At 40.1% G+C, this 13,193-nt stretch overlaps 1 protein-coding gene and 1 long non-coding RNA gene across 3 annotated transcripts in view; one reads left to right on the forward strand and one right to left on the reverse strand.

The window, feature by feature from the left end:
- The window catches only part of LOC148360744 (CMP-N-acetylneuraminate-beta-galactosamide-alpha-2,3-sialyltransferase 1-like), a 33,272-nt gene extending 21,772 nt beyond the window's left edge, over positions 1 to 11,500 (forward strand). For both annotated transcript variants that reach the window (XM_088341649.1, XM_088341650.1), the window contains 4 exons: positions 2,967 to 3,134; positions 7,965 to 8,010; positions 8,097 to 8,216; positions 11,203 to 11,500. In XM_088341649.1, the coding sequence (XP_088197775.1) occupies positions 2,967 to 3,134; positions 7,965 to 8,010; positions 8,097 to 8,216; positions 11,203 to 11,370 (502 nt within the window). In that variant the 3' untranslated portion in view covers positions 11,371 to 11,500. The remainder of the gene's footprint in view (positions 1 to 2,966; positions 3,135 to 7,964; positions 8,011 to 8,096; positions 8,217 to 11,202) is intronic.
- Positions 1 to 12,993, reverse strand: part of LOC148360742 (uncharacterized) — a 49,641-nt gene extending 36,648 nt beyond the window's left edge. The window contains exon 1 of the long non-coding RNA XR_015851097.1: positions 12,959 to 12,993. This is a non-coding gene — a long non-coding RNA (uncharacterized LOC148360742). The remainder of the gene's footprint in view (positions 1 to 12,958) is intronic.
- Between the last annotated feature and the right edge of the window lie 200 nt (positions 12,994 to 13,193).

The following is a 13,193-nucleotide window of genomic DNA, read 5'->3' on the forward strand; positions in this document are numbered from 1 at the left end:
CAAAACATCAGAATAAGTTTCTCAAATAAATACATTACAAAAATATACAGTTGCAAATACATATTATACATGGTTACACATATTAACAAAGAAAGACGGTACACCGAGAGAGTTTTCAAAGCTTTAATAATAATATTATAACTTTCATCCCAAACCGTGCCTGTGAAGGGTAGCAAAACGCTACTAGCAACACGCTTGCAACACAGTAAACAGCTCTGTTAAAAAACATACCCTACTCATAGTAAGCACGGTAAGCCGTCCTTATCTCCCTCCTTATAACTGACGTCGTTAAAGTCGTCTTCCTTCAATATGGGAAAGAGACTTTGGCATATAGACGTCGTCCCACGCTCCCTTATTCCAAAACACGCTCACAAAGTAAAGTTTACGTGCTGTAGCTCTGTTTCCTTCTGTATCGGATTGCTCGATTGCGTTTAGCTTGAAAGCTACGTCATGTGCCTTTCTTTTGAAATTTGCATGATGAGGATATGTCTACGCTGAATTAATACATGCACAAGCTAAGAAGTTGCAGTCTAAATCTTACCTTTTGTACCCGAGCGTCGCTGGCGGCCGTTCGAAAAATTCCATAAATTGGCCGCATCACTGAATAAGCCGCAGGGTTGAACGTTTGGGGAAAAAAGTAACGGCTTATAGTCCGGAATTTACGGTAGTTCAGTTTTATTGCTCTTTAGTTTTAAGAAGTTGACAGTGCACCATGATTTTATTTCCGAGAGGCAGGAGTTGAGGTCAGGTGGTAGGAGTAAACCGGAATGGAGCATTAAGCTTTAAAGGGTGAACCTAACTTATGTCGAAGGGTTTTTGGTGTGGCAAGTCTGTATCTGTCATTCAGCATTGGATGGGTTAAAGTTGATTACAAATTCAATTTACTCTTACTCTTACTTTTGAATAAACCATAAAACCTCAGGTTGCTTGTAATGTTGATTTTCCTCATGCTGTATTTGAGTTTTCCCTTGCCCTCATGAAGGTTTTAGATCAGGGGATGGTGTCATAACAGTCCGTAGAATGCAATAGTATGTGCAGCCCTTTGAGACTCCTTGTGATTAAGGGCATCACAAATAAACAGGACTTGACTTGACTTAGATTTTTTGAGTTTTTCCTTGCCCTCATGTCGGTTTTAGATCAGGGGATGGTGTCATAATAGCCTGTAGTTTGCAATAGTCTGTGGTCTGTGCAGCCCTTTGAGACTCCTTGTGATTAAGGGCGTCACAAATAAACATGACTTGACTTGACTGAGTTTTTCCTTTCCCTCACGTTGTCACGCCGCCAGGAACGGAGACAGGACCCAGTAGCGTTCGTTTACTCGGTTTTATTGATAAGAGGGAGAGAAGGGCTTGCTTCCACGATCCGAGGATTGACGGACACGGGTAGCAGGAGATGCGGTAGTGGCACTTCCGTTTCTAGCGAGAAGGATTGAAGGCCGGCAGGAAATACAAGTCGTTAGCCGGGACTGGAGAGCAAGGGTGGTGTCAAGTTCGGAAACAAGGTCAGCAACAGGAGTCAGGCAGGTAGCGGGGCAAAACAGGTCGGATAACGGGAAGGCAGAACGGGGCAGAGTCAGGTCCAGAAACAGGTTGGCAACGAGGATCAGGCAGAGAAAAACAGGGCAGGAAAAGAGTCTGTACGTGAGAGCTTGCGAGCTGGGAGCAACGGTTAGCACAACGATCTGACAGGGATCTCTTGACAGCCGAGGGTTTAAAAGGAGTTCAACAGCCAATCAGCTCTCCGGGCTGTTGGCGCCAATTGAGCGGCCACAGGCGCTCTGAATTGGCAATTATGACACATGTAGGTTTTAGATCAGGGGATGGTGTCATAATAGTCCATAGTTTACCATAGTCTGTGGTCTGTGCAGCCCTTTGAGACTTCTTGTGATAAGGGGCTATACAAATAAACATGACTTGACTTGACTTAGATTTTTGAGTTTGTCCTTGCCCTCATGTCGGTTTTAGATCAGGGGATGGTGTCATGATAGTCCGTAGTTTGCAATAGTCTGTGGTCTGTGCAGCCCTTTGAGACTCCTTGTGATTAGGGCCTCACAAATAAACATGACTTGACTTGACTGAGGTTTTTGAGTTTTTCCTTGCCTTCATGTAGGTTTTAGATCAGGGGATGGTGTAAAAATAGTCTGTAGTCTGCAATAGTATGTGCAGCTCTTTGAGACTCCTTGTGATAAAGGGCTATACAAATAAACGTGATTTGACTTGACTTAGATTTTTGAGTTTTTCCTTGCCCTCATGTCGGTTTTAAATCAGGGGATGGTGTCATGATAGTCCGTAGTTTGCAATAGTATGTGGTCTGTGCAGCCTTTTGAGACTCCTTGTGATTAGGGCCTCCCAAATAAACATGACTTGACTTGGCTGAGGTTTTTGAGTTTTTCCCTGCCCTCATGTCGGTTTTAGATCAGGGGGATGGTGTCATAATAGTCTGTGGTCTGTGCAGCCCTTTGAGACTTCTTGTGATTAAGGGCGTCACAAATAAGCATGACTTGACTGAGGTTTTTGAGTTTTTCCTTGCCCTCATGTAGGTTTTAGATCAGGGGGTGGTGTAAAAATAGTCCGTAGTCTGCAATAGTATGTGCAGCCCTTTGAGACCCCTTGTGATAAGGGGCTATACAAATAAACGTGACTTGACTTGACTTAGATTTTTGAGTTTTTCCTTGCCCTCATGTCGGTTTTAGATCAGGGGATGGTGTCATGATAGTCCGTAGTTTGCAATAGTCTGTGGTCTGTGCAGCCCTTTGAGACTCCTTGTGATTAGGGCCTCACAAATAAACATGACTTGACTTGACTGAGGTTTTTGAGTTTTTCCTTGCCTTCATGTCGGTTTTAGATCAGGGGATGGTGTCATAATAGTCAGTAGTTTAGAACAGTCTGTGGTCTGTGCAGCCCTTTGAGACTCCTGAACATGGCTTGCCTCGATTTGACTAAAGTCGGATGTTTTCATTCTTGCAGAATAAACTACGGGCCGACTAAGGGCTACGAGTCGGACGTTGGCACTAAGACCACTCATCGCATCATGTATCCTGAAAGTGCAACCTATCTGGACAACAGCACTCATCTGGTCTTCTTCGCATTCAAGATAAAGGACTTACTATGGCTGCTCAAAAACTTCTCCCCTCCGTATGTCAAAGTCTAAGTCAGCTTTTTCTGGTTGTCTGAGTCGAATTAACCTCTACTTCCTACTTATCTCACATTTTCTCTTTCTTTTTGTTTTTTCTCTTTTTGTTCTTTTCCCTCTTTTGATTTTTCCTTCCTTCTTCTCTCTCTCTCTCTCTCCTTACCTCTTTTTATCTGTATCTATTTTATCTTTCTCTCTTTTTAAACTCCCTCTCATTTTATCTTCATCTCTTAGTCACACCCTTACTGTCTGTCTTTTTTCCTTTGCTTCTCTCTCCCTTTCTTTTGTTTTCTTTCTCTCTTACTTTCTCTGTTTCTCTCTTTCTTTCTTTCACTGTCTCTCTCTTTCTTTCTTTCTTTCTGTCTTTCTGTCTTTCTTTCTTTCTTTTTTTCCATTTTCTTTCTTCTATTTCAAATAATTAACCCGGTAACAACATAGTAACGATATAGTATGTAGTACAAGTTATTATTTTAGAAATGTAAATCAAAATGAGTGCCATTTACACTAAAAAGGAGCAAAAAGTAACTCTCAGTTTACCATAATCTCACCGTAATACAGCCTCCACAGACTCCGCCGCTATGCCGCAAGTGACACTAGCTAAGCCAAAGAGGAGCGGGGAGGGGGGCGGTGCTAGGAATCAAATGAACGAGACCATTTCAAGGCATTTTAGTTGTTCACATTTATGTTTTGTTTTGTTTTATTTAAAAAATGTATTTAGTGTTTTTTAACATATTTAAAACCATTCTACCCTTTTTAAGGAATAGAGAGTTTTAAAAATACTATCATTTTTGAGGTCACGTGAGTTGAATTGGGAGGATTCCGCCAATGTTGTATGTATAAATGATTAACTATAGTATTAGGTTTAGCGTATTTTTATCTCGTTTCTACACAAGAATAAATTAGTAAAGGGAGGAAGATTCATACAATCAGTAAAACAGCAGGAAAATCAAAGAAATACTTATTTTCGTTTTTCTTTAAAAACAATTCAAAATAGGTGAATTTCAAAATTTGGCCAGCAGAGGGCAATGTTCCTCATAAATTATCCTCAAGCAGGGGTCTCCAACCCTTTTCAAGCTCGAGCGACTTTTTCTTTCTAATTAGTGAAAGGCAAGCTAAGAGGCCACTAGGGGGCCCCCAAGAGTTTGTTTACATTTTAACATTGTCACTGCGTGTCCACTCAAAAATACTTCGAGAGAAATACAACAAAAATACTTCATAAAAACTGCAAAACTAAATATCAAACATGGTGCCTGAAAACTGGGACCTATATACTATTATTTTTTCATTCTGAATTTTAAAAAAATATACTACAAAAATATGACTACAGTAATACTATATTACAAAATTCTACTACAAAAATATTTACTCCAAAAATACTACAAAAAGACAACTACGGTAATGTTTCAAAAAATACTAAAGGAATATGACAAAATGACTACTATAGAAATACTACAAACTTCTATAAAAATACTGCTAAAATACTGCTTTGGAAATACATTAATGATACTTCTACTCAACTACTAAAAAAACATAAATATATAATACTATAATCTAAAAAAACTACTAGAGAAATACTACTACAAAATACTGCTAAAATACTACAGAAGAAATGCTGCAAATTACACTTATAGCGATTACTCTATAAATGATCCGACGGAAATATCACAGAAATACTACAAAAATAAAACTACTCTAACAATTTACTACTAACATACTACAGAAATACTAAAATTATAGAAGAAACATTCTTATATGTAAATACTACAAAATACAACAGTGATACTACAAAAATACTTCAATCAACTACTGTAATAATACAAAAATACTACGAAAATACTACACATATACAACAGAATCTACTTTTAAAATACAACAAAAGTACTACAGAAATACTAAAAAAAATACGATTGTGGAAATACTACAAAAATACTGCTTTGGAAATACATCAATTATACTTCTACTCAAATACTAAAATCAATATAAAGACATAATACTGTAACATAAAAAAACTACTAGAGAAGTACTACTACAAAAATAGTACTAAAATACTACAACAGAAATACTGCAAATCACACCTATAGCAATACTACAAAAATTCTCCTATGGAAATATCACAAAAATACTACAAAAATAAAATTACAGTAACACTATACTACAAAATACTACAGAGCAAAAATTCATTCTTATATGGAAATACTAAAAAACTACAACAGAGATAGTAAAAAAAATACAACACTAATACTTCAAAAATACTCTAATCATAAAACTACTGTAATAATACAAAAATACTACGAAAATACTACAGATGTACAACAACAAAAATTACTTTCGAAATACAATATAAGTACTACAGAATTACTAAAAAAATACTACTATGGAATACTACAAAATTCTACAAAAATACTGCTAAAATACTGCTTTGGAAATACATCAATGATACTTCTACACAAATACTAAAAAATATAAATACATAATATTATAACATAAAAAACTACTAGAGAAGTACTACTACAAAAATACTATTAAAATACTACAACAGAAATACTGCAAATCACACCTATGGCGATACTACAAAAATACTCCTATGGAAATATCACAAAAATACTACAAAAAAAAAATTACAGTAACACTATACTACAAAATACTACAGAATAAATAAACAACAGTAATACTACAAAAATACATCATAAACAATCATAAACTACTGTAATAATACAAAAATACAACGAAAATACTACAGATGTACAGCAAAAAAATCTACTTTCGAAATACAGCAGAAGTACAGAAATACTAAAAAAAATACTACTATAGAAATACTGCATAAAAAGTACTATTGTTGGTTCCTTCATATAAAGTATTTAATACATCAATACGTCACTTTTTTATATGTTCATACTTAATGGACATTAGATTTTACAAATTTCACAAACAATTATTCATAGTCGTTTGAAATAGTTATGCCTAAAAATGACACTAGCAACTTAATCACATTGTTTCTGCATTTATTTCATTCTCTTTTGCCTCAAAAGTGTGTCACGACCGGAACAGGCAGTGGACCCAAACGCGTAACGTTTCACACAATGCTTTATTGGGGAATCGAGGAAGTCAGGCGTACGGAAAAAAACAACAGCGATCCGGTGCTCGCTGGGCAGGAGGAGCAGGAAGCCCTTGCGAACGAAGCCTGGTCGGAGAGTGGAAGCAAGTCGGGCAGCCGGAATGGGAGAACAGAGCGTGGTCGGAGGAGGGAAGCAAGTCGGGCAGCCGGGATGGGAGAACAGAGCGTGGTTGGAGGACGGAAGCAAGTCGGGCAGCCGGAATAGGAGAACAGAGCGTGTTCGGAGGATAGAAACAAGTCAGGCAGCCGGGACGGGAGAATGGAGCGTGATCGGAGGACGGAAGTAAGTTGGGCAACCGGGATGGGAGAACGGAGCGTGGTCGGAGGACGGAAGCAAGTCGGGCACCCGGGACGGGAGAATGGAGCGTGATCGGAGGACGGAAGCAAGTCGGGCACCCGGAATGGGAGAACAGAGCGTGGTCGGAGGACGGAAGCAAGTCGGGCAGCCGGAATGGGAGAACAGAGCGTGGTCGGAGGATAGAAGCAAGTCGGGCACCCGGAATGGGAGAACAGAGCGTGGTCGGAGGAGGGAAGCAAGTCGGGCAGCCGGGATGGGAGAACAGAGCGTGGTTGGAGGACGGAAGCAAGTCGGGCAGCTGGAATGGGAGAACAGAGCGTGGTCGGAGGATAGAAACAAGTCGGGCAGCCGGGATGGGAGAACGGAGCGTGGTCGGAGGACGAAAGCAAGTCGTGCAGCCGGAATAGGAGAACAGAGCGTGTTCGGAGGATAGAAACAAGTCGGGCAGCCGGGACGGGAGAATGGAGCGTGATCGGAGGACGGAAGTAAGTTGGGCAACCGGGATGGGAGAACGGAGCGTGGTCGGAGGACGGAAGCAAGTCGGGCAGCCGGGACGGGAGAATGGAGCGTGATCGGAGGACGGAAGCAAGTCGGGCAACCGGGATGGGAGAACGGAGCGTGGTCGGAGGATAGAAACAAGTCGGGCAGCCGGGATGGGAGAACGGAGCGTGGTCGGAGGACGAAAGCAAGTCGTGCAGCCGGAATAGGAGAACAGAGCGTGGTCGGAGGATAGAAACAAGTCGGGCAGCCGGGACGGGAGAATGGAGCGTGATCGGAGGACGGAAGCAAGTCGGGCAACCGGGATGGGACAACGGAGTGTGGTCGGAGGACAGAAGCAAGTCGGGCAGCCGGGATGGGAGAACTGAGCATGGTCGGAGATCGAGACAAGTCAGGTAACTAGAGACAATCGGAAAGCCAGGGACGGACGAGCAGGAAACAGCAACAGGGAGCCAGAGTCAAAAACACTTGCCTTGCATGTGCGTAGGTTTGCTGACGGACTGACAAGGACTGAATGAGGATGACGTGTTTAAATAGAAGAACTAATTAGGGAACGAGTGGCAGCTGGGGATAAACAAGTGAGCGCAGGTGAGAGCAATTAGCAAATCATGACAAAGTGTCCTCTTTTCCTTGTCGTGTCCCATCTGCTTACCGATTGCGCTTGACAGAAGCGTAGACTTACACTATAAATGGATGGATACAACTGTGGTGTTTTCCATTTTGTGTCCAGTATCCTTTGTAAGCGCTTTCGTCTCGGCCGTAGTGAAAAGTAAAATAAAACAGCACCGGTAGAGAAAACGAAGCCATAACGACATTTAGGAAAGGTTTCGGGGTCAGATAAACTCACCAGTGCATATAAATTTGTGTTGCTGCTTAAGTATTTACTATAAATGTGTTTGCTGTTCATTTTACCTTCAACAGAGAAAATGGAAAAGAAAACCTAAAGAGAAGAGGCAACAAAGACTTGGTGAGTCTGAGATATGAATCATAGTATAAAGGCATATTTTGACATGCCTTTTATTTTGAAGTATTTAAGAGTTTGACCTTCAACAGGTGATGATCATCAACCCGGGTTTCATGAAATATACTCATGAAATGTGGTTGGGAAAGAAAGGCCGCTACCCATCCACGGGCTTCATGACCTTGGTGCTCAGTCTGCAAATATGTGATGAGGTAAGAAGTATAAAGAATACCCTATTTTCTGGAGTATAAGTCGCAGTTTATTTTTCTTAATTTGATCGAGGGTGCGAATAATATTCCGGTGGGACTTATGTGTGAACCACAAGAGGGCGCTCTAAGGCGTAAGCGAGCTAAGCGGCTGCTTAGGGCCCTGCAACCACTAGGGGGCGAACAAGAGTGGTTAACTTTTCTGGTGTCACTTTGTGTGCATTCCAAACTACTTCTACAGAAATATAACCCAAATTCTACACAATAACTACTCCATCCATCCATCATCAATCACTCAATCACTCAATCTCTCTATCCATCTATCTATCTATCTATCTATCTATCTATCTATCTATCTATCTATCTATCTATCTATCTATCTATCTAGACATCTATCTATCTATCTAGACATCTAGACATCTATCTATCTATCTATCTAGACATCTATCTATCTATCTAGACATCTATCTAGACATCTATCTAGACATCTATCTAGACATCTATCTATCTATCTATCTAGACATCTATCTATCTATCTATCTATCTAGACATCTATCTATCTATCTATCTAGACATCTATCTAGACATCTATCTATCTAGACATCTATCTATCTAGACATCTATCCATCCATCTATCTAGACATCTATCTATCTAGACATCTATCCATCTATCTATCTAGACATCTATCTATCTAGACATCTATCCATCTATCTATCTAGACATCTAGCTATCTATCTAGACATCCATCTATCTATACATCTAGACATATATCTATCTAGACATCTATCTTGACTTCTACCTAGACATCTATCTAACTAGACATCTATCTAGACATCTATCTTGACATCTATCTAGACATTTACCTAGACATCTATCTTGACATCTATCTAGACATTTACCTAGACATCTATCTAGACATCTATCTATCTAGACATCTAGACATGTATCGATCTAGACCCCTATCCATCTATCTATCTAGACATCCATCTATCTATATATCTAGACATCTAGACATCTATCTATATATATTTTTAAACATATATCTATCTAGACATCTATCTAGACATCTATCCATCCATCTATCTAGACATCTATCTAGACATCTATCTATCTAGACATCTATCCATCTATCTATCTAGACATCTAGCTATCTATCTAGACATCCATCTATCTATATATCTAGACAGCTATCTATCTACACACCAACTTGACTTCTACCTAGACATCTATCTAACTAGACATCTATCTAGACATCTATCTAGACATTTATTTAGACATCTATCTAGACATCTATCTATCTATCTATCTAGACATCTATCTAGACATCTAGCTAGACATCTATCTATCTAGACATCTATCTAGACATCTATCCATCCATCTATCTAGACATCTAGCTATCTATCTAGACATCCATCTATCTATACATCTAGACATATATCTATCTAGACATCTATCTTGACTTCTACCTAGACATCTATCTAACTAGACATCTATCTAGACATCTATCTCGACATCTATCTAGACATTTACCTAGACACCTATCTAGACATCTATCTATCTAGACATCTAGACATGTATCGATCTAGACCCCTATCCATCTATTTATCTAGACATCCATCTATCTATATATCTAGACATCTATCTAGACGTCTATCTAGACATTTATCTAGACATCTATCTAGACATCTATCTATCTAGACATCTAGACATGTATCGATCTAGACATCTATCTATATATATTTTTAAACATATATCTATCTAGACATCTATCTATCTAATACTCTGAGTGGGTGGTGGCAACTGTCAAAAACACAATCACGTCCTTAGTGAAAAAAAGATTTATGGTGGAGCACCAGCAACACCTAGAGGCAAATTTGTATACTGATTGCAGTGAATAATAATTCGTGTCAACGATTTTCAAAATTAAAGCTCGAAAAATCCCTACAATAATAAAAATCTAGTGCAATCTGATGTCAAAAGGTTGGCATTTTCCTGTTTGGAATTGAAATGTGTTGAGTGGTTTATTTCAACAGGTTTACACCAAACCGACTCACCACACTATACAAACTCAACAATGCCATCAAGTGGCTGCAGACAGCATTTGGTTGCATTCATTTAAAAAAAAAACCATAAGAAACATATCATAGAACTGACATAGAGACCTGTTTCTTTTAAATCATCCAACATGGCCGCTATTTATGCTGTAAAACAAGACAGTTTATTTTCAAAATAAAGCAAGAGATCCATTATGTTAAGGAACCATTGGACCAATGGTTTAAAATGGTAATCCTGTGTCCTCACATATTGTCATGATTACCGATGCGATTCACCCGTGCCCGCTCATTTGGCGCCAACCGCCGCGGGTTCTGATTGGCTCCCTGTCCCTATTTAAACCCACTCCTATCTGTCCCCTTTTGTCAGTCCGTCTGCGAACCTCAGTCAGCAAGCCTTTTTCGACCCTTACCCCCACCTGTCCCGTTTTTGCTCCCGTCTGTCTCCGGCTACGACCTGTTTTGATCCTGACCATGTCAGCTCTCCCGTCCAGGCTTCCGACCCCCTTTTTTTTCCCGACAACGTCTACTCTCCCGTTCTGGCTTACGACTCGTTTCTGACCACGTTTTTGCTCTCCTGTCCCGGCTATCGACCTGTTTTTCATTGACACCGCCATCGCTCGCTACAAAAGATCCAATTACGTGTTCGGATCACAAATTTGGATTTATCGCTGTTGTATTTTGCCATTTTCTTCCCGCCTCCAGCGAACACCGGATCGTGGGCGCAGCCCTTCCTCTTTCCTTCAATAAAACTTGTGGTAAACGTCACGCAAGTGGGTCCTGTTTCCGTTCTGGTCCTGACACATATACACTACTGATAAAGTGGCTCCTGCATCAAATATTATCACCGTTATTGCTAATATTTCACGTAGGATTTTACTGCGCAATAACGAGAACATAAAATGTGAATTCCTTCGATTCTAATAACAGTTTTTTTCAGGTGAGAGCTTTCGGATTTGGTGCTGACCGAGATGGAAATTGGAGCCATTATTTTGAAATTCTGCGGGATAAAAAGCTAAGAACTGGACCTCATGCTGGAACGCACGAATATGGGGTCATTGAGAAGATGGGGAAGAGGAAAATCATCAGTCTTTTTAAAGGACTGTGACATTATATTTAACATACTTTATTGCTTGACTGGATAACACTGCAAAAAGTGTACCCAAAACACTTACCAGTACAATATGTTGTACAGTGTTGCCGTTTTTCTACTTGTAAAATAAATATAGTTGTGTTTTTATAAATCAATTGTGTGTTTTTGACGAAATTATGGAGTTTTTCTACTACGCTGTTCCAGCTCGCCTTTTTCGGTTTTCCATTATCAAAAAGTACCTGGTACTTGGTACCTGGTGCAGACTGATACGAGGCACCTGTGCCCGTTCCTTTGGCGCCAACAGCCCTGGTCGCTGATTGGCTCCCTGACTTCCGAAAGGAACCTGTCAGACCGTCTGCGAACCTATGGTCTCAGCTAGGCAAGCTTTGTACTCTTTGACATTATCCTGCCCTGTTTTCCTGCCTGATACCTGTTGCCGACCTGTTTCTGGACCCGTTTCTGCTTTGCTCCTCCGTCCCGGCCATCGACCTGTTTTGCCCCGTTTCCTGTCTGATACCTGTTGCCGACCTCTTTTCTGGACCCGTTTCTGCTTTGCTCCTCCGTCCTGGCCATCGACCTGTTTTCTCGCTGTCTCCGACTACCCTCGCTCGACACGGAAGTCCCATTTCCCCGTTCCTGCCATCGGCTACCCGTGACCGACGATCATCGGACCGTGAAAGCAAGCACCGCTCTCTTTCTTAATCAAAACTGAGTAAAACGAACGCTATTGGGTCCTGTCTCCGTTCCTGGCTTGTGACACGCTCCCCTAATTACGACCATTCAACTTACGCAAAACAGTTGATACGAACATTTTTTTCGGAATGTCGAAAAATATCCGGACATTGCTGTAAGTTAGATTTTGTATTGTGTGCACCTTTTTCCGAGTACAGGACAATACTGTAGTGCTTCTTTCCACCTCTACTGGCGTGTGGCGCTGTAAGTGGTCACCCAGCATCCACCCAGAAGAAGAAATCTGCTTCCTCTTCCGAGTTCGTGTGTAAACATTCTATACTGTATCTCCAGCGCCCTAAGAACGTTGACATTTTTATTGTCTAATATCTCGTGCATCTATTCAATATGGCTGGTGTACATTGTAAAGAAGAGGTGAGCCGTTTCTTTTGAACCGCAAGAAAGCTTGATGCGGTTGAGAAAATGGTTGGATCGCCACTTTCTACCACGGAGGAGGAAGTCGCCTAACTCTTGAAGCTTATCTTCCAAAAGTAAATTGAACTTAACTTTATTCATCTTTGTACAGCATTTTATTTTATCAAATGTTTATTTTTTAGTATAAAACAATACAGGTTACTTATATAAAGCTTAAACATACAAAATGTAGCACTGAAGCAACTTACGAACAAATTCAACTTACAAACGATCTCATTCGTAAGTAGGGCAGCATCTGTGATGCAATGAAGAAGAATAGTGTATTGTAACAAAAGTGCAATGAAGTCACCTAACTCTTGAAGCTCATCTTCCAAAAGTAAGTTGAACTCAACATTATTTATCTTTATAGAGCATATTATTTTATGAGATGTTTATTTTTTGTACAAAACACTACAGGTTACTTACACAAGCCTGAAACTTATGAACAAATTCAACTTACATCATCCGGAACCTCGTTCGTAGTAGGGCAGCGTCTGTAATGCAATGAAGAAGAACAGTGCATTGTAACAATAGTGCAATGGAATGAAGGGCAATAACATTTAGAAGCAGCAACTTTTATAAACCCCAAATAATTCACAAGATATATACACTGGAGATCGAAATTAGAGAACAACTTCCATAATTTTGTAATAATACCATCTTCAAGGCGCCACCATACTATACTACATTTTTAT

Source organism: Urocampus carinirostris, chromosome 8 (genome assembly GCF_059441175.1).
Source record: "Urocampus carinirostris isolate Australia breed hairy pipefish chromosome 8, RoL_Ucar_1.0, whole genome shotgun sequence".
Lineage (NCBI taxonomy): Eukaryota > Metazoa > Chordata > Actinopteri > Syngnathiformes > Syngnathidae > Urocampus > Urocampus carinirostris.